At 41.4% G+C, this 22027-nt stretch overlaps 1 protein-coding gene and 1 non-coding gene across 5 annotated transcripts; both read right to left on the reverse strand.

The window, feature by feature from the left end:
- Nucleotides 1-776: 776 nt before the first annotated feature.
- Nucleotides 777-18532, reverse strand: KHDC4 (KH domain containing 4, pre-mRNA splicing factor). Of its 4 annotated transcripts, none has more exons than XM_024205487.1 (14): nt 18441-18532; nt 18006-18246; nt 15128-15256; nt 13902-13981; nt 12560-12612; nt 9435-9598; nt 8897-9108; nt 8119-8179; nt 6831-6888; nt 6322-6575; nt 5611-5766; nt 4165-4277; nt 3239-3330; nt 777-2215 (listed from the first exon to the last, which is right to left on the reverse strand). In XM_024205487.1, the coding sequence occupies exons 1-14, from the start codon at nt 18530-18532 to the stop codon at nt 2016-2018; spliced, it is 1905 nt and encodes a 634-aa protein (XP_024061255.1). In that variant the 3' UTR covers nt 777-2015. The 4 variants fall into 4 exon arrangements, with proteins under 4 accessions (XP_024061255.1, XP_024061257.1, XP_026513861.1 ...); XM_024205489.1 differs by having other exon boundaries at nt 15128-15250; nt 18441-18522; XM_026658076.1 differs by having other exon boundaries at nt 777-2206; nt 18441-18522.
- Nucleotides 9205-9332, reverse strand: LOC112110483. The gene has a single exon (XR_002908415.1).
- Nucleotides 18533-22027: the final 3495 nt, after the last annotated feature.

The raw sequence follows: 22027 nt of genomic DNA on the forward strand, positions 1-22027 counted from the left end.
TGGGAATTGGTTTTAAAAGCAGGTGATAAGATATGGTGCTCTAAGCATAACATATACATATATATAAATAAAATCAAACCCAACAATAAAAGCCCTGCCAAACCAAAGCACTACATTGCATAAACAATTCTGCCCTTGTACAGAGGATGAGAGAGAAAGCGGGAAAAAGTCACGTGATAGAAGTTAGTCACATTGCTTGATGCACTACCGAAAGGGGCTCAGATATTGCAGTGATGAGGGTAGCAAAAGAACCTAAATAGAACAGAACAAAAACTTCTATTTTTTTTTTTTTTTAATTGTAGACCAAGTTTAAGTGGGGAATTTCCTTTACATTTTTTTTTTATTTCTAGATTGCTTGCTACTACAAATGAGCAGAACTAAATGGTCCAACTGGTTTAAAAAAAAAATCCATTTTTTGATACTATTTTAAAAGATGCGATATGTGGCCCATTGTTTTTCTGCTCCTTTGCACTCACACAAAGTTCTGTCAAATGGAAAAAATAAGCTACTGCTAATGTCCAGTTATGGTAGTCTTAGCGACCTGTAACAATAAAAAGGTACAATATTTTCAGACAGAAAAGTGATTTTCACGTTGTGTCCCATTAAAAACGGTTAAGGTTTTAAAACCTTTTCTTAGTAAGAATATTTCACCAAAGTCTGTGTCTGTTAAAACACCAAATTAAGACCGAGGTTGTCACCATTCCCGCCCCAGGTGACTGTGCTGTACCCAAGAAAGTTATCTGATAGAGCTGAAGAAAAAAGATGGAAGCAAAAGGAATATTTGTACATTTATTTATAAGGAAATTATGTTTCTATAATTATTTACAACATGTAGGAAACCAGAGAATAAGTTTATACAAAGCCAGCCAGCCTGCAAGGTAGTCAAAATGTGTAAAAGTTACACTTATTACAATACTTCAAACTATTACTCATGTTTCAAATGCAGACCTGCACCTCCATTTACATTGTGTCCCACCACACATTAGTGGATTCACACATCAATGTTATCAATACAAAAGAGTAATCTTTTGGCAACAGCTTGCCATGATAAGAAAGGCCCCTTTGCAGTTCCAGTCACTGTAAACAATCCACAATTTATTCAGAGGTTCCGCTTCTGTGCTTCAGTGTAATAGCAGTGCTTGCAATCCGGTCTTTGGAGATGCACAAACCAGGATGCTATATTTCTTTGTTAAACAGTCATAAAACAAAACTGGTGGAATCAGACTCGGAAATTAATGACAGACTAACACCAACATGACAAGTATATCACATGGACCAGCTGAAGGTGGTTAGAGTGTACATACCACTGATATACCAAGTATGTCCAAGTATTAGTAGCAAGCCAAATCCATCCAAAATAGAAAATTATGTGGAAAACCTACATTTCCCCCCCACACGCCAAGAAATTTGACTAGAATCAAAAGTTATTTTGAGTTACTGAAATTGCATTTTGGAACTAAAGGGGGGGGGAACACATGGGAACTGCTTAAAGTAAATAAAATTAGGAATTTAAGGAAACATGATCTTAAAAATTGTGTAATGCATAGATTTTCCTTTCTCCAGTGAAAGTCCAAACATTGAGGACATCTGTTGTCACCACTGACAAACACAAGTTGACAAAAGGAAAATTACTTAAAATAAACACACAAAATCTGTATTTAAGTCAGCCTGGCTGGCTGTCTCCATTTCTGAAGCTATCCAGGGCACATGGAAAATGCGGGGGGAGCGACATACCTCCCTGTTCTTGTTCTGTGAGCACTTTCCATCATTGTATAAAAAGTCCGTGCTGCACTGAGTTTGTGATTTCAAATAACTTTTCATAGATGACAAATTCACTGCAGAAATATGGATTGTAAAAATATTATAGAACCCCTTTCAAAAGGGAATAGTGCACCTTTAGCAGCTTCTGTAAAGGTAAGAACAATGTACATTTGCAAAGTTCGTTTTGTAATATACATGCATTATTGCTAGAGAAAAAAGGTGTAACTGAGGGTACAAAAACTGTTCTATAGCTTCTATGGTGCCATCCAAAATGGCATCTGTTGTTTAGCTCGTTGTTGTGAGGAAGGATACTGGTATCCCAAACTCCATCCCTGTGAAAAAGTACTTGCATTTTTATGGCCACCATGTTCCTCTTCTTCATCTGATGAATCTCCAGTATAAGACACCAATCCAAACCCCTTTTCAGCAGTTTTCATCTTCTTAGCTGGATGATCTAGAGGAAAAAAAACATCTCCCCCCCCAAAGAAGGAAGAAAAAGATAAAAATACCCCAAACAAGTTAATTAATAAAAAAAGACGTTAATTATAAATTGTTAGTTGGACACCATTTTGAGGTCACAGGGTCAATGGTCACCCAAGGTCGGATGTCACACGAAACAGCACCAGCAACGGCACATGTGATCCATCAGAACCATGTAAGAGAGCAGAGAAAGAAAAAAGAAACACAAAAGAAAGGTAAAGTTAGCAAATGAGTTTAAGTGACTGCAATTTCACCGTTAAGAGATAAATATGTAAAGAAAAGTCCAAATTTAATCATAAGAAGTCTAATACAATGGCAAACTCTGGCATCAATACTGGAGAAAAACTGAGGTTAAACTAATATACTGTGTCTGAAGCTCTTTGATACAAGGAAATGTGCAACTTTCAGGGCATTTACAAGTACAAGGATTTAAAATGTTCTCTCAAGTAGCAAATATTTGATGCTACAGAATCCTATGAAAAGATGGAATCCACTAAGGATTTCTGTTAGTTGTGGACCACTTCAGGAGAATGTCTACTAGACACATGGCTTATGTTAATGACTGGTTTAATATACAGAGCTATACAATTTGAGCCTGATGGTAATGTAAAACTATGTGATATACCGGTGTTACAGAGCAATTCTTATGAGCTGTGCCTGGGCTGATTATCAAAATAAAAAAAAAAAGAGGCCTTCCTTTCTTTCAAAATAGGAGTTAAACATATCACAGTTCCCAAGGCTTTTCTAACGCTCATTTAAATATTTACCTTAGCTCTCAGAAACTAGATATCTCATGTGTTGACAGTTCAAATCTATGTAAGAAATGCATGGGTTTAAAGCCAGTGGAACAGGCCCATCCTCTCACTTGGAGTTGCAATCCCAAGCACAGACCAGAATTGATTGGGCTTTTCAGTATTTGCCAAAGTCAACATTATATCAGTGCCTTGCAAGTCAAGCTTGCTTTTGCATATGAATTTGTTTTGTCCATTGTGCTCACCGTGGTTGCCCAATAAGGACCCCGATCCATTTCTTTCTTCGGATTCTGTTTTCATTCCGATCACTGGAAAAGCTGGTGGAGGCATCAACTGCCTGTTTTAATAAAAGTATTCTTTAATTATTAAATAATTTAATAATTTTTAAATAATTATTGACCTATTTGATTAATTTAATTATTCGATAATTAAGCAGTATGAAGTATTGCGTTAAGAGGGATTTAAAGAGGAGAGAGAGGGTGTAAAATTACACAACATGGGATTGGAGTGAATTCTAACATCTTGCTAAAGATCTGCCAGAAACAGATTAACATTGTCTTATGATTTTAAAGGAAACATCCTGCTTGCATGGTATTTTCCCCATCAAGCACAACAACAAACTAAGTAGATGGGCCATCTCATGGATAGCTCATCATGATTAAGTTTCCAAATAATTTGATAATCTGATCACTTACATTTCAAAATACCTAAGAAAGTTATTCACTTAGTTCTAAAGCAGATTTGAGAGTTTTTAAAACTTTACCAATATCCCAGATGTATTTTTTCATGACCTCAAATAAGATCTAGAACATTATTTCTGAACCTCTTTGAATTGGCAATTCCTTTTTTGAAGTAAAAAAAAAAAATTGCAACGCCTTCACATTTACTAAACATCTCATTGAGAAGCCTACATAATTTTTGAGTGTTTCAAGATGTTGACAGAGAATACTTAACCTTGAAGGTAAGGGTTTGCAGGGAGTGGGAACCAAAAATCATCTTTAGATAATAAGAAAATTTTCAGTGCCTCACAACCCTTGTGATTGGCTTTTGTGACCCCTGTGTGGGTCACAGCCCACCAGTTGAGAAACACCGATTTAGAAGTTCAGCTTTTCTTTAGGATTAACATATATGACTGTAAACTTTTCATACTTTAGTTAAACACAACATTTACCTGTCCCTCTCTCTCTCCTTTCCCGAGGAACTTGCTGGCTTCGATCCTGCCCCATCGATTTCACTCTGACTGGAGAAGCCTGTACCTAAATTAGTCATATGAATGGGTCCATGCTATGAGCAGAAAAACACATGGCATTAGCAAATCTACAACTATGATATAAGCTACATCTCCTTAATGAAAATGTCAGGAAGACCAACCTTTCGGAGTATATTGCAAACTACAGACTGGGTTTAATATTTCCAATTTTCTGGATCTAATATTTTTGTGATTGCACTATACATAAGAGATCAGGAAATATCTACTGCTCTCTAATGTAGTTATTCAAAATGCTTTTCCCTACAGTATCCTGAACAAGGTAACTTATGTATATAAACATCTATGAATTGTCACAAAGCATTTTGTATTGCATCTGTAACCACAGTGTCTTCTGTAACCAGTGTCTAAAGCCCAGATTTTTAAAGGTATTCAGACTCTTAAAGTGCTTTAATCCCTTTTGAAAATTAAATTTAGGCTCCCGAACCAGTTAGACGTTGCAACACTGAGCACCGCAATGCCTAAATACTTTTAAAAATCTGGGACCAAGTGCTGAGGTAGAAGAGACCTTACACATCATCTAGCTCATCTTCCCCACAGTGCTTGATTGTACAGCCATTAAGCAGTCGGACAACTATCTTCCTTCATAGGCTAAATCAAAATGCTATTTGAAGCACCAATTTTCACCTCACATACATTTGTGGGTGCAAACATATCTGCCATTTGAGATTCTGATCCTGAGTAATTTTTTAAATGTTTTCTGCCAAAACAGCCTTTTAAATGCAAGTTTGGTTAAATTTTACCAGGGGCAATTTGGACTCAGGAAAATACTTCAGGCATGAGAAGGCACTTTTCCATGGTGGAAACTTCCCTTACACATGGAAGTGTCTGAGGAACAGTGGTAAATTATATTACATTTTTATTAAATTAAATATGGCTGTTTGTATGGAGTAAGATTTTTATCATGACTTTATGCCTCATGCTATCACAAACAAAAAAAAATTAAGTCTAGTCTTACTGTAATCCTCCTAACTACTAAAACTGCTAAAAACCTGAATAGAAGATTCTGGAAGCAATCAATATACTTTTTCTCACAACAAAAGCAACAATTGCTTTTCATTATGGAAGACAGTGAAAGGGAAAGAATTATTTAATTTTTGTCTGAAAGAAATGGGAGGCACTAGATGCAAATGGTGCATCTGTTCCAAAGAACAGAAGTGTGAAGTCTCATCTTCACCACTCATGATTACATTTAAAATTCTATTTAATCATTCACTAGCATCTCCTAAAGGTCTTAGATGACAGTCATGAAACAACTCAAACTACATTAAGAATGACCAGTTTACAGCAAAGTCTCTTTGTAGGGAAGGGAACTGGAGGCAGGTACTAAAATTGCTTATTTTATTGCACCTGGTATCCCAGCAGTCCTGACTCTCTCTCATCTGGTAGCTCCTCAGTGAAGCGCCTCTTTTGGCCCTGAGGCTGCGGTTGGACTTGTGGCAGTGTAGCAGTCGGCAAGGTTGTTTTTACTGGGGCAGCAGGAAGAAAAGGCCCACTCAGCGGACTCTAGTGACCACAAAAAATTAAAAAGATCGTATACTATCAGATTCTTACATGCTAACAAAGATAATGGTTTAAACTGATTAAAGTTTACACAAAGGAATAAAATACACTTCACTAATTTCTCCTTATAAGTACTAAAAAGGCAGATAATTTAAAAATTTTATTTAGTTTAAAGGCCCACTAAGTAGCAAAGTTGTGGAATGCTATCTTAAAGTGATAGCTATTCAAACCTGCGCTACCAGTGTAACTGTAGTGCAGTTTATGACAATGCCTGTGGTAATTAAAATTATTTCCAACATTAACAAAGATAACAGGAATTCAAGAAATTTCTGCCTGACTAATGGATACATGCTATGAATGGAGCTGTCATCTCTTAGGTGATTGTAGCAGTACTTGACTCGAAGAGACCCAACAAAATAGCAGAAGTATTTTATACAAGCATATCCTGAAGAAGTCGTCATCTTGAGTCTTAGAGCTACTATAAAGATTTTTCTGTTAGCAGAGGCAGAAACTTGTTACCCAAGAACTTTAGGCCAAGTTACGCATCCCTTTCCCTACCTGGCCGGTGCTAGCTGGAGGTTGTACTTGTGAAATTGGATACTGTGTGGGCACAGGTGGTACTCCTGTGGGTAATGCTGTTAACACTCCAGGTGCCAGTGGCACTGCAGGTGGTACTATGCCTGGTACTCCATAAGGTGGTTGAACTGGCTGCTGAGGAGGAGGAACAACAGGGTAACCGGACTGGTAGCCATTGGATGGATAGTATGATGGCTGCGGAGGTATGCTATTTATAGCAGCAGGTTGTGTGAAACCTGGTGGGGGAGAAAAAAAAATAAAAACAATTACTTCTAAATCAGCTGCAGAATCTAAAAAAATCCATTTAACTGACGAGGAAAGGTAAAGAAGGTCAGCTGTTGTTCACTGAAGATAAATGAGGGGAAGACTTTCAAAATTAACAGAGAAAAATAAGACTGTTGCCCAATACCATCTGACTAATATATATGTAAGTGTAAATATTGCTCATAGAAACAATGTAACTTGCAAACTTCAAAGATATTAACACATACCTGCTAAAGGTACTGCAGTGGTTATTTGATTCACAAATCGGGAGTATTCAGCATGAACCTTCAAAAGACATTAATAGATTAGCAAATAAATATATACCATGTCAGACTAGCTCTTTGGGGCAAAGAATATTTCTTACTACATATTTATCCAGCAACTAGCACAATGTGGCCCTGATTCTAGGTTCTACCAAAAGCACAGTAACGATAATAATGATAATGATCCAAGCAATAAAAGGAAAAGGGCAAAGCTAAGTCACTGGTATGGCATGTGAGCATGACAGATTTCTATCAGAGATGTATTGTTGGAGTCACTAAAGGTTAGATATGACATTCTGAAGTATTTTTATCCTTAGAAGTTCACTTTAGAATGTCCAAAAGGCCATGAGGAGCCCATATTTGAGCGCTGATAGTACAAGGAAGAATTTGGCACACCAGATTGAGCTGTTTTTATGCAATATATCCTAACACCATAACAGAGAAAGAGATAAGTGGATTCTACATACATCTGAATATGAGCAAAACATGAATTGGCATTGGACAATGTTATGTTGCAATACATTGTGTCTCCTGAAACTCTCAAGAAAGTATAGTAAGATGGTGCAACCACCATGAGAAACAGTAGGGTCTCTGTAAGTGGTATGCACCCTGATTAATTTAAGTTTTCTGCTGCTGCTTAAGAGGTTCCTTAATGCAAGTGTGTTCTGAAAGTAATTTAATATCCCTCCCAAGGGTATGTGCAGAAATGTAAATTTTACTGCTTTTGGGAAGGGCACTGGTGGGGGACACCGAACTCCTCCAGCAGGGGTGGGGAAGCAAACTCCTCCTGTTCCTGGGCTGCGGTGGGGAAAAGTGAGAGTGCTCTTCTCCCCAGGGGCTGCAGCGGGAGAGAGAACTCCTTCAGCCCTGGGGCTGTGGCAGGGAGAGCCCGGAGCTAGAGAAGTTCCGCTCTTCCCGCTGCAGCCCTGGGGCAGAAGGAGTCCCACTCTCCTGGGGCTGCTGTGGGGAGAGGGGAGCTCTCTCACTCTCCCTGCCGCAGCCCAGGAGCAGGAAGAGTTCTGCATCCCCCGCCAATTACTGAGAGGACCCGTGCCCATTTGCCCCCTCTTCACACGCCCCTGCTCAAAGCCAGTTGTTTCCTTGAGACATACCACCACCAGCATGTCAAAGCTTATGAAAAGTTTTGCTGAGAGCATAATAAAAGCAGTTACAACACTGAGGCATAGCAGAGCTAAAAGGGACCCTAAAATCTCATATTTATGTGAATAAGCTGCCATGAAAAGTCACTTACAGTTTGTAATAAATTCTCACACAGCTTTTTGGCAGCTGCCAGACCTTCTGGTTTTGGATGACTGAAAAAACAAGAGTCAGGAACTTGAAAAAAGTGCATTAGTGGTCTTGCTTTTTTATGGCTGAATTTTATGACTAGACTTGGGTGCTTCTTCCTCTTTACTTCCTCCATTGGTAGCGTAGCACCAGGCCTTTTCCCTATCCCTTCACATAGGTGATCAACTGCTTGTCTGCTCAACAGCACATCTAGACCTCTGAACTTTTACTGTCATTTAGAAAGTAAATGTGCCCCCACTGCCTTTTAAAATGAAAGTTCAGAGAGGCTCAGCTGCTGCAAGAAGTACTACAGAGGTCAGTAACCTGATTGGAAGAAGGACATTGTGTTTTCCTTTTAAATTCTACCACTTATAAGACACTGGCAGTCAACATTAAAAAGGAAAATACTACATTCTTCCTGTAGCCCATCTCCTCTCAATAACAATTTGAAGGTGCTTAGAGTCTATAGATATAGTAGTGTTTTATGAAAGATTTAAACAGGGGCATAACATCTCTTTCTAAAGAAATCCAACCAGAACTACACTGTACCGTGTTCTTGTGCAAAGCAGTAAGTTAAGATTAAACTGCATGCAATTTTACTTCTTAAGAAAAGCAGTTGCTACATTAGAGACTTTCATTCAAGCTTACTCAGTTATCAGATGAAGATATTTCTATGCTTTCAGCATAACCTGAAATTACATTCAGAATAACTACATCGCACGGCTTCTTAAAATTACCCATACCTTATGTAGATGTACATAGGTTCAAAGGCTTCTCTGCCTGAAGCTGGCTCTATGCAGCCTGAGCCCTTCCCACGTAGGAAAACCTTGGCACCAGTCTCAATTTGAATGTGTTGTAAGTAGGAGCAGCCAGGCCCTTCCACCTTTTCCTTCACATTAAATGTAGGTACAGCATGTTCCAGACCAACAAATAATTTGTCCTGAACATAATGCATCTGCAAACATAACAGTAGACAGCTAATCATTCCATGTATAAAGTTTACAACTCATTTTCAAGGGTTAATTATTCTGACTTCTGTAAGAGGAAGTTTAAATGTTGGATGGTACAGTGAGTCCTCTGCTCTTCTGTAAGTAGGACTGCTCTCTCCGTCCCCTTCCTATAGGAGGATGGTATCAGCAGAGCCCCACTTTACAGACTCCACCTTGTTAGTCCTCCAGTTATCACAGTGAATAAAAGTTTAAAAAGACAAATTTATAAATGGATAAATCTTACAATATGAGCATAAAAATACCATAAGAATCACAGGTATGCATTACATACCCCTGATTGGAATGGAGGCTTCTGGCCAACAGCGGGAGACAGTTGGGCAATGGGAGCAGGCTGGTGATAAACGGTAACTGTAGCTCCATTGAAAGTTGGACTGGAACCAGTGGCAGCTTTCACTACTCCATTAGTAATTATTTCTTTAATTCGGTTTACAGCTCCTGTTGGGTATAACATAATACCACTTTAATTTCAGGAAAAGCATGCTACCAAACTTTGGGTTCTTCATACTTTAATTCCTTTCCTTTGATTGGACTACCCAAACCAGAAACCTGCTCTTGCTGTAAACAATATCTGCATTACTGGCTTGCCTGATTTTAACAACCCAGTGGTGGAAAGTCTTCCAGGAGCAATAAACTGCTGCAATCATATCCCGTTCCCTGGATCTGTTTCATTCTGACCTCTTGAGAAGAGTTTCAACCCTTAAAGTGACAAGGTGCTAAACAAAATACAGCCCTGGCATTCCAGTCAGTTTACACAGGAAAAAAAAATACTCTACATTTATACTAGTATTATACACATGCTAACTTTGGAGTGCTAAAAGGACATGTGGCCAAGATACCTGACCAAAAGCAAACTAAGGCAACTGATAAAAAAAACGTTTTTTGTCTACACAGTCACTGTACTGCAATTCTACTCCTGGACCACTTAATTTACCACATCCTCACATTATTTGTTATATTAAATATCATTTAAATCATGTTCCCACTACTCCACATACATTTAGACTACTGAAAACTAAGTCATCTTGAGGATTTTACTGATTTCATTTAATCCTTAACAGAAGAGAATCACTCTTATTGATACTATTACTAGATAGATGTTTGCCCTTATTTCCATTATAAATGTTAGGGTTTTTTTATTTTATTTTTTGCTAGCAATTTTTCACCAGATGAAACTTCGGGAAGTGACTTCACCCAGGAGAGAACTATTTTCTTAATTTTCATTATTTAAAAGATCGGATTATAGATATTTTAAAAAGAACACAGGCATTTTTAGTTCTGTTTTCTCATCATGAACATGAGTACCTTTCACACGGAGCTTAAGAGCACATTGTTCCTGGGATTCAAACAAATCATTCTTTCTCCATTAAGTTAACCATTCCCAACTGACTTTAGTCAGTTATTAATTTAACACTTAAACAAGTAAAATTACAAATGCTCTCAGGGATCACCACCATCATTCATGAGAAACAAAACAGGAAGCATACCACCCATTGATTAGAAATCCTAAAAACAGTTTAAAAAAAAAAGTTCCACAGCATCACTTTCCAGTCTCTAATATGAAGAGTCCATGGGCCTCCTCCTTACCACTACCCATTACTCCACAGTGAAAGTCTTTTACTTGTGAATTCTCAACCTTTACGATTTTTTTAAACTAGTTTCCTATTTTTCAATCTAGTTTTTGTTTCCCAAAATAGGCTAAAATAAAAGACCTGTTTATATTGGGGAGCCATGTGAACATTACATTCTGGTAAAAACATTAGAACTTAATAGCTCTGGTTCCAGCTCATTTGTGCATCCTAGATTCTGGGTGGAATTTTGCTATCAATATGCTTGGAGACAGAATACTAATTCAGAATTTCAAAGTGAGAAAAATCAAAATACTTGAAATTAAAATGTAAAAATACTGAAAGCTCATGTTAAAGGAGTCTATGGTTCCAGATGCAAAATACCACCATAGCTCATTTACAAATATAAATAAAAACGATGTACAGAATCACAAACAATGTAAATGCAAGCCACACTATCTCTGTATTAGTCATTAATGCATAAACATAGAACAAATAAATATGGTTGATATGGAGCCAGATATTGCCCAGGTGCAATCCAACAAACAGAGGAGCAAAGGTCGCTTTACCCCACCTTTGCAACTGCTGAATTCAGGTCTGGTTCAGGGACTGGCATGACCCACAACTGCTGTTCTAATCTACAGCTGTTACCCCCACAGCTACCTATGAAGCTGCTCCTCAGCCCAAAATATCCTAACCACAAAGTGATCCAGCAATATTCCAACATTCCATTATGATGGGGCCTGCAAAGGAGGATAGGATGTGGTGACCTATGCTATCCCTGTGTCAACAGAATTCCCAACATGGGGACCCAACAGGTATTCTGGCCAGAACTGGGGTCCCTGTGTCAGACTGCAAGTGGTAATAAGATGCGTTTTTCCCCCCCAGTAATGTTTAGGATAATCTATGCAGTTGGGTGATCTATACTAGCAATTATTTTAAAATATCTGTATGTAGAAATTACATAATTGAAATCTGCATACATTGACAAATCTGTACATTACAGGAAAGGTTGGGCATATGAGGGCTGCAAGTAGCGTAAAGGAGGTAAACTGGGAGGGTGAACTGACAAGAAGAGCAGATGGGAAGTTGAACAACTTCACTTATTCCTTTGTTTTTTTTAAATTTGTCTTGGTGGGCTATGCAATCTAGCCTCTCTAATTCAAAACTCACCTTTTGTAACACCACCACTGAGGGCTAGTCTACACTGGGAGTTTACACTGGCATAGCTGTGTGTTTCAGGGGTGTGAAAAATCCACACCTCAGAGATGTAGCTATGCTGACCTAAACCCCTGGTGTAGACAGTGCTAGGTTGATGGAAAAATTCTTCCATCAACCTAGCTATGCCTCTCAGGAAGGTGGATTACCTTCACCAATGGGACAACCCCTCCCGTCGGCATAGGCAGCATCTACACTACAGCACTACAGTGGCGCAGTTACAGTATTGAAGCTGTGCCGCTGCAGTGGTTTAAATGTAGGCGTGTATCCTTAGATTTGAATATACATGACCAGAGAGAGGGCCTCTCCACCTATGCCCCACCATGCCAGTTCTTGCTGTGTCTCACCTGGGGACAGATGGCAGATTATTCCTTTTGATGGTGGGGCTGCACCTGAGCTCAACAAGTCACACCCTGTGGTCCATCAAAGCCTTAGTTTGATGACTTGTAGGATGCAATGGAAGATGCTTCTGACTTTTCAACCAACAAGGGATTTACCATTAGTGCATGAACTGTTACTTTCTCCCAGATGATTTACAGCTCATAATAAAAATATATATCAAATTAATAAAAAAACACAATAGTACAGGGACACAAAACTATGTATTACTTACTGTCAACTAGCTCCCGTGTCTGCCCCTGGACATGGAGATACAAAGGCCGATCCCTATTAAAAGAAAACCAAAACAGTCTATGGAGGCACAGTCTATGGAGGCACTGACATCACCATCCAGTAATGAATTCATCCCAATTCCTTTATGGTTTTGATAATGCTACGTACTTTTCCTTAATAAGTATAACAACAATCCCTGCTGAATTCTGAGAGAAATGGCAGCAAAGCAGAGATCAGCAGCCTAAGAAAGTGTAAATAAAAGTAACTGAGTATTTCTTAACTATGTATTTTTCATTTAATTTCATGACCCTTGATAGGCAAAGGCATATAGTCCACATAAAAAAATTCAGAAGTTCCTTATTTGAACGAATGAAGACTCCCTAGATTATTAAACCCAGGAACTTGAAAAATATAATTACTTTTCATCATTTACACATTGCATTTACTCTTTGGATTTCACTCATCTGGTTCAATTGCCCAAGCTTTGTCAGTTTCACTTTCTGGTTTGCGTATATTAGCATGCTGCCATCTCCCAGACTTTTACTGTCACGGCCCAAGAGGTGGCAAGCTCCACACCAGTGTGCTCCTCACTAGGAGTGACATCTTGGCTCTACTGAAGCTAATGGCAAAACTCCCATTGACTTGGAGCCAGGATTTCACTCTTAACAGCATGCAAGCCATAATCCAGAGTTCCATAATGAAGCACATAACATCTCCTACACACATGCTATTTAATAGTGTAGCAAAATATTAAATATGCATTTACAGATCTGAAAAAGTAAACTCCACCCTGGTAGCATTCATGAAGGCACCTATCCTTGAGCTGGTTATGTAAAGAAAATGTACCTCAAAATTTACATCATGCTGTAATTCCATCAATAGCATTTTGATAAACTACTAATTTAAAGCTTCACTTGAATCTCAAAGCAAGAATTCCTAGTCTCAATGTAAATAATTTATTCTTGAAATGCTCATAATACTACACATTGAAATACTTGACGATAGAGATAAACCTTCACAGGTGGTAAAGTTCCTGGGAGCAGCTGAAAGCAGTTTTGATTTCATATTAGTTCAATTATTACCATAGTTATTTAGTATTTGCACTGCCGTAGCGATTAAGAGCCCTAGTCATGGGCCAGGATCCCACAGTGCTAGGTGCTATACAAATACAGCTAGACATGCAATCAGTGTTTCAGCCTGATGATAATTAGCCTATTAAAAGCCTCCATAATAACCACAATACTGACTTACCCTGCTACGTAACAGAGAATCTTTGAGGGTAACTATATATATCCACGTAAGTATCCAACCATGATGCCAAATAATTTAAAAGAACTACAAACCCAGGTCCTAATTTTGCTTTCTCCTCCACAGTCATGAACCTCCCTCGAGTAGAGACAGCTGCTCCACTCAGACGACTTATCTATAGACATTAAAAAAAAAAATTGAGTAAAGCCCTACTTGAATTGGAGGATGATTGTAAAATAATTGCTGCTGAGTTGTGGACAAGACATGGAAAATAGCAGAAGAGTAATCACGGACCTTTATTAATGTGGAAAAGCCAGAGAAGACCTACTTGTTTAAGAAAAATTTGCTGGAACAATATAAAGTGTTGCTTTTAGAGATGTTACCTGATAGAGAGATTATAAACACTACACAAAAGTTACATTGGGCACTTCAGTTTACCTTTAATTATACAAGACAACATTAAATTACATTGAAAGAACATATTTAAAGCTGAAAAAGGGACTTTTGTTTGTTTGTGGTACCAAATTACAGGGGTTTCTTTTAAAAAAAATAAAAATAAAAAAAGACTACAAATCCTCTGGCTTCAGGATATAAGCTAACCTCTCACTAATGGGCATTAGCAAGACACTTCTTTCAGGGGCAATTTATTTCACTTTGTTTCTTACATTTTTATTTGAAGCATCTGATACTGGCCACAGCCAGAAGTCCAGAATAGATGGACCAGTGGTCTGATCCAATATGGCAATTCCTATATTTCTACAAAGACTGTGCAGAGGTGTTGCCTTTATAGGCAAGAGAAGGAAAAAAATCAGGAAAATCAATTCATTTACAAATGTTCCAGCTATGTGAGTAATCAAAGTCATACCCAAGATAAATAAGACCATCTGGAACAGAAGGCATTTCTATTCTAACATCATAAGTAAGATTGATTTGATCAGTCCCTAGAAGATAAGCATTCTAATCTAGTTGTTCACCTCTAACATGGATTCCTCAAACTGGAACATTAAAACTAACTCATGGGAGAGCTGAATGTTGGTCCAACCACAGTCTATCATGTCTCAGCATGATGTCTATGTAAATTATTTTGAATATTTTTACAAGCAGTCACATATTTCACTATTATATTGCATAGTTTCAAATTCAGAATCTAGTCACTCTGGCCAATAAATTACCATGTGGCTTACAGACCCCTGCTCTCTCCCTACCCACAACCCAAACACTTTTGCTAGGAACCTTCCCTGAATCAATGAACATTAATCCTTTTAAATTTTAAAAAAAAACAGTTGAAAGCCAAAGAATTAGATGCAGCTTCTTTACACACCTCGTCCTGAGTTTGTCCTCTTGTCAACAGGTTTCTGCATGTGAGGGGCACATCATTGATTTCCACTTCTGCTACTACAAGGTCATCTTTACTTTTGTTTGTAGCCGGACCTTTCCCTGGGGCCTGTAGCTTCAACAGACGATTACAAATCTTTGATACATGGCAATGCTCAGTTTCACTGTATAATAGGACAAATTGACCTGAATGGTCCTTTAATACAAACAACAATGTTGTCTTTCTATATCTCCTTTCACTCCCTGAACTCATTTGCTTTACAAACAATAAAATAAGTTATTAGTTATATCTAGTACTCATTACTTACCTAGCTCTTCACATCTTCAAACACCCTGTATAAATACCAACTGATTAATCCTTCACAACACTTCTCTGAGATGGGTATTAGTATTCCCATTTTACAGACAAAGAACCTGAGAAAGGAAGGTCTTTGTGGCTAAGGAATTGGATTCCTGTGAGACTTTGGACAAGACAATTTCTATTTGCCTCAACTCCCCGTGTGTAAAATGGGGATAATACTTTCTTTCACACTTAGTGTAAACTGTAAACTCTTCCAAGCTGGATTGTCCTTTACTATGTGTTGGTACAGTGCATAACAAAATGGGGCCCTGACCTCAGTTATAGTTTCTAGAGGCTATAATAAAACAAATAATCATGATAATAGAGGCACAAAGAGGTATAGCTGGAGGAGGTTACAATCACTTTGGAGGACAGGATTAGAATTCAAAATGATCTTGATAAATTGGAGAACTGGTCTGAAATTAACTAGATGAAATTCAATAATGTCAAGTGCAATTTCCTAGATTTAGGATGGAAAAATTAAATGCACAAATAGAAAATGGGGAAGAACTGGCTAGACAGTAGTACTGCAGAAAAGGATTTGGGGTTATAATGCATTACAAATTAATTATAAACCAATAATCTGGTGCTAATATAGTTTCGGGATGTATTAACAGGAGCATCATACATAGGACACAGGTAAATGTTACGCTCTGCTTGGCACTGGTGAGCATATTGTGTCCAGTTTTGGGCACCACACCTTAAGACAATATGGACAAACTAGAGAGAATCCAGAGGAAAGCAACAAAAATGATGAAAGGTTTAGAAAAAACGACTTATGAGGAAAGATTAAAAATATTGGGTATGTTATGTCTTGAGAAAAGACAATTGAGGGGGACCTAATAGTGAAATACATGGTCTCATTGGTGTTTACGGAAACAAAGTAAATTAGGAAACATGAGACGTTACAATACACTTTACAATACTCAAAAACATCCAAAGAGTGGACACACTTCATGCACTCCTTCAACGGTGATTTTGAAGACTGCTTCAAATCAAAATACCTCCCCATGTTTCTTTCCAGGAGGTGCAACACCCTACTGAGGCCAAAAACTTCAGATCCTCATGTTGGAGCCCATATCATGAAACAATAGAGAATGAGGTTCTGTGATTGTTTCATAGAGATTAAACTCATCAACCAATGGTTTCAATTTCACCAGTTAGCAAAATTCTGAAGATTCCTGGGAGCAAGGAACTCTTAGAGAAATGTTTACTACATAAGCACATAAAACAGATTTTCAAAGCAAGTTTTAGATAAACCTTCCATCATTTCAATATTTTTACTCAGTGAATAAAGACTCTGACAAAATAAGGACTACAAGTTTTTAATGCAACTTCACAGCACTGGCTCTGTTACATTATGCAAACTTGGTGGAATTGATGGCTCTTTCTACCATCAGCAGGTACTAGAAATGACAGTGTAAAAAGTACCATAAATATCCACAGTTTTTAAATAAAAGTTTATAAACATTACATGTCTACTGGCTAGAACAGAAGGCTAGGAGGCAGAAACATCTGAGTTTCAAATGTGGCTCTACTACTGACTAGGGGGTTCCTCTACACTACTGCTGGAGGTATAATTTCCAGTTCCGGTAGACACATGCATCCTAGCTTTGATTGAGCTAGCATGCTAAAAATAACGGTGTAGTTGTGGCAGTGCACACATGGCACAGGCTTAGAGTCTCAGACGGAATTATACTCGGACAGCTAGACAGTGCTGCTGCCCACACTGCCTCGGCTACACCGACATTTTTAGCATGCTAGCTTTATCAAAGTTTGTTGGGATATGTAAGGGTTAAGTAAAGACCTGGGTAACTGGTAGCATGGTATTAGGGAGGAAGGCACAGGCAGGCACTGTCTCTTCGTTTGATAAATAAAGTGCTACCCCTCTCCCTTCCCTTTTCCTCAGGATTAATACAGCTGCATAAGGAATGTGGGGATCTAAAAGATACTCTTTGTATAAAGCAGTGTTATCTCTCCCTCCCTTCCTTTCCCAGCTACATAAACGAGCTTGGGGTCATGGCCCCTTCATCCCTCCCCTGTGAACTGCTGATTAAGGGAACATGTGGCTACAATTACTGCATCTGACGAAGTGGGTATTCACCCACAAAAGCTTATGCCCTAATACATCTATTAGTCTATAAGGTGCCACAAGACTTTGTTGCTTTTTGAAAAAAAAAAAAAAGGATCTTCAAGGTAAAAATTATTTGTAGAATATGCTAATGCTGCAAACAGTAACCAGGGGCTGGGATAATTATATTCAGCATATAGCTATTAATATTAATTGTATAGGCGTTCGGGTGTTGCAGTAAATGTAGATATTTACATACTAACAAATAAAAAAAAAGTGTGCCGTAACTAATTCAGTGCTTACTCGGCAATTGGGTTGAGGGGAATAAGCACTGCAATAAAAAAAAAGTCTACTCAATCTAGACACTAGGTATTTTGGTAGCAAAGTATATTCACGTATTATAGCACACATAAAGAGAGGTGGCCACAACCCCCTACCCTGCCACTCACTCACTTTGTCTGTGGTGTTCGATGTTGGTTTCAGTTTTCCTTTAGCCATTAGCATCGCATTGATTTTCGCGGCCACAGCAGCAGCTGCATCCAGAGCCCCTGAGGGGGCCGCAGAGCTCTCGGAACCCGGCACACCGGAGACGCCATCTCCGCTGCTCTGGAAAGGGCGGCCAGGCAGTGGGGCCGTACCAGGGAGAATGAAAAGCGCAGGAGACGGACCGGGCTGGTCCCACTTACTGCGGCGCCTGGAAAACAAAACACGCTCAGCTTCATCTCCGCTCCGACACCCCTCACACTTCCCACCGAAGTCTCCAACCGTTTCCCCCCCACCCCAAGCCGCAGCGACCGTCCTCGGCCCGGACCCCCGCGTTGAAATGCTGACTCCAAACCCCGACCCACCAACCAGAACCAGACTCTCGAGTCCTGGCTCCCGGCTCACCCGCCAGCGGCCCCAGAATCTCGCTGCCCTGTGCTCCCCGCTGACATGGCTCCGACCCGGCTCAGCCACCTCCGCTCCAACCCCTTCGTCATTTCCGCCAGCGCCGAAAAAACTGACGTAATTTCCGGCCGTTGTCATAGTGACCGCATGGTTCAAACGACTTCCGGTGTCCGATTCTACAGGAATCCGGTCACTGACGGTACCAAGGCAACTTCCGGTCACTGTGCCCAGGAGGATGTTGTTGGTTAACGTGCCGATCCGGTCCGGCAGTGTTCCTGTTATATTATTTGGCTTACGAAGGCACTTTCGGCCACTGGTCACGGTAAGACTAGGAAGTGGCAGGGCAGCAATGGGTTTAAAATATCAAATCTGCATCTCCGTTTTCGAAGATTGAGGCGGATCGTGGCTCGTTCTCCGCAGAGCTGTGAGAGAGAGCGACCAGGGTGGGGCTAGCAGTTCTGCAGGACGAGATCGAGGGGCACTATAGCACAGCCCTGGGCGGAAAAGGTGGGTGGCATATTTCTGAAGGTTAGATCGCACGTAGCTGCTGCAGAGCGGTACGAGGTGGTGAGTTATTGCCCCTCAGCCTCGCATGCTGAGCCTGTTTCTTCTCCTCAGCCTCCTTTCTGCCTTTAATCAATGGCTGCTAGTTAGAGTAGCCTGCAGCAAGAAGCGGTAACACAAGGGATGCGGCCCCCAGAAGGCAAACAGCACCCAGGAGGCAACCCCGGCCCCCCCAAAGGGAATCCCGGCCCTACAAGGCAGTCACAGACCCTTGAAGGCAAACATGGCTCTCAGAAGACAATTGCGGCCCCCAGAAGACAATCATAGCACCTCGAAGGCACTCATGGCCCCAGACGGCAAACACAACACCCAGAAGCCTATCACGGCCCCCCCGATAAGCCAATTGAGGCCCCCAGAAGTCAAACACAGCTCTCAGAATGCAATCGTGGCCTCCACAAGGCAATCACGGCTCCCCGAAGGCAATCACGACTCCCCGAAGGCAATCACTGCTCCCCAAAGGCAATCACGGCACCCAGAAGTCAAACACAGGCCTCAGAAGGCAATCATAGCCCCCAGAAACCAATCACGACTCCCCAAAGGCAATCATGGCCCCCAGAAGGCGATCACAGCCCCCTCAAAGGTAATCACCACTCCCAGAAGGCAATCACGGCCCCAAAAAGGCTAACACCGCCCTCAGAAGGCAATCACAGTCCCCAGAAAGCAATCATGAATCCCCAAAGACAAACAAGCCACTCCCCAAGGCAATCATGGCCCCCCAGAAGTCAAACACAGCCGCCAGAAGGTGATCACAGCCCCCAGAAGTCAAACATAGTCCCCAGAAGTAATAACAACTCCCAGAAGGCAATAACGGCCCCCCGAAGACAATCACCATTCCTAGAAGGCAATCACGACCCCCAGAGGGCAATCACGACTCACGAAATGGAAACACAGTTCCCAGAAGGCAATCATGACTCCCTGAAGGCAATCATGACTCCCCGAAGGCAAACACAGCTCCCAGAAGCTAATCATGGCCCTCACAAGGAAATCACAGCCCCCCAAAGTCAATCATGGCCCCCAGAAGGCAATCACTTCTCCCAGAAGGCACACACTGCCCCTAGAACTCAAACACAGCCCCCAGAAGGTGATCATGGCCCCCAAAAGGCGATCACGGCCCCCACAAGGCAATCATGGCCCCCAAAGTCAAACAGCCCCCAGAAAGCAATTATGGACCCCAGAAGTCAAACACAGGCCTCAGAGGGAAATCATGACTCCCTGAAGGCAATCACAGCCCCCAGAAGGCAATCACAGATCCACAAGGAAATCACAGCCCCCACAAGGCAACGAGGGCACACAGAAGGCAATCATGGCCCCCAGAAAGCAATCACAACTCCCCTGAAGGTGAACACAGCCCCCCGAAGGCAATCACAGCCCCCAGAAGGCAAACACGGCCCCCAAAAGGCAAACACAGCCTCCACAAGGCAATCACGGCCCCCAGAAGTCCAGCCCCCAGAAAGCAATTATGGACTCTATAAGTCAAACACAGGCCTCAGGTGGAAATCACGACTCCCCGAAGGCAATCACGGCCGCCAGAAGCCAATCACAACTTCCCAAAGGCAATCACAGCCTCCAGAAGGCAATCACAGCCCCACAAGGCAATGAGGGAACATAGAGGGCGATCATGGCCCCCAGAAGGCAATCACGACTCCCTGAAGGCAATCATGGCCCCCACAAGGCAATACGGCCCCCACAAGGCAATCTCGACTCCGCAGAAGTCAAACACAGCTCTCAGAATTAGGGGTTAGGGTTAGGGTTTAGGGGTTAGGGTTTAGGGTTAGGGTTTAGGGTTAGGGTTAGGTTAGGGTTGGGGTTGGGGTTAGGGTTAAGGGTTAAGGGTTAGGGTTAGGTTAGGGTTAGGGGTTAGGGTTAGGGGTTAGGGTTGGGTTAGGGTTAGGGTTGGGTTAGGGTAGGGTTAGGGTTAGGTTAGGGTTGGGGTTAGGGTTTAGGGTTAGGGGTAGGGGTAGGGTTAGGTTAGGGTTAGGTTAGGGTTGGGTTAGGGTTAGGGTCAGGGTCAGGGTCAGGGGGTTAGGGTTAGGGTTTAACGGTTAGGGTTAGGGTAGGGTTAGGGTTAGGTTAGGGGTAGGGGTTAGGGTTAGGGTCAGGTTAGGGTTAGGGGTTTAGGGTTAGGGTTAGGGTTAGGTTAGGGGTAGGGTTAGGGTTAGGGGTTAGGGGTCAGGGTCAGGGTCAGGGTTAGGGGTTAGGGTTAGGTTAGGGTTAGGTTAGGGTTAGGGTTAGAGGGTTAGGGTTGGGGTTGGGGTGAGGGTGAGGGTGAGGGGTTGGGGTTAGGGGTTAGGTTTAGGGGTAGGGGTTGGGGTTAGGGTTAGGGGGTTAGGGGTTAGGGTTAGGGGTTAGGGTTAGGGTTGGGGTTGGGTTAGGGTTAGGGTTGGGTTAGGGTTAGGGTGGGGGTGGGGGTCAGGGTTAGGGGTTAGGGTTGGGTTAGGGGTTAGGGGTAGGGGTTAGGGGTTAGGGGTTAGGGGTAGGGGTAGGGTTAGGGGTTAGGGTTAGGGGGTTAGGGTTAGGTTAGGGTTGGGGTTAGGGTTAGGGTTAGGGGTTAGGGTTAGGGTTAGGGTTTAGGGTTAGGGTTAGGGTGTAGGGTTAGGGTTAGGGTTAGGGTTAGAGGGTTAGGGTTAGGGTTAGGGTTAGGGGTTAGGGTTAGGTTAGGGTTAGGGTTAGGGTAGGGTTAGGGTTAGGGTTTAGGGTTAGGAGTTAGGGTTAGGGTTAGGGTTAGGGGGTTAAGGTTAGGGTTAGGGGGTTAGGGTTAGAGGGTTAGGGTTAGGGTTAGAGGGTTAGGGTTAGGGTTAGGGTTAGGTTAGGGTTAGGGGTTGGGGTTAGGGGTTAGGGTTAGGGTTAGGTTAGGGGTTAGGGTTGGGTTAGGGTTAGGGTTAGGGTTGGGGTGAGGGTGAGGGTAGGGGTTAGGGTTAGGGTTTACGGTTAGGGTTAGGGTTAGGGTTTACGGTTAGGGTTAGGGTTAGGGGGTTAGGGTTAGGGGTAGGGGTAGGGGTAGGGTTAGGGTTGGGGTTAGGGTT

The sequence above is a fragment of the Terrapene carolina genome, unplaced genomic scaffold (assembly GCF_002925995.2).
Source record: "Terrapene carolina triunguis isolate 2854851 unplaced genomic scaffold, T_m_triunguis-2.0 Scaffold397, whole genome shotgun sequence".
NCBI classification, from domain to species: domain Eukaryota; kingdom Metazoa; phylum Chordata; order Testudines; family Emydidae; genus Terrapene; species Terrapene triunguis.

What these genes read in the sequence shown, in the direction of transcription:
- KHDC4 (XM_024205487.1), bottom strand. Translation starts at nt 18,532, where the DNA reads ATGACGAAGGGGTTGGAGCGGAGGTGGCTGAGCCGGGTCGGAGCCATG. An exon ending in GATTCTGGGGCCGCTGGCGG is followed by an intron (nt 18,247 to 18,440) that starts GTGAGCCGGGAG and finishes TTTGTTTTCCAG; the next exon opens with GCGCCGCAGTAAGTGGGACC. An exon ending in CACTGCAGTACCTTTAGCAG is followed by an intron (nt 6,576 to 6,830) that starts GTATGTGTTAAT and finishes CTCCCCCACCAG; the next exon opens with GTTTCACACAACCTGCTGCT.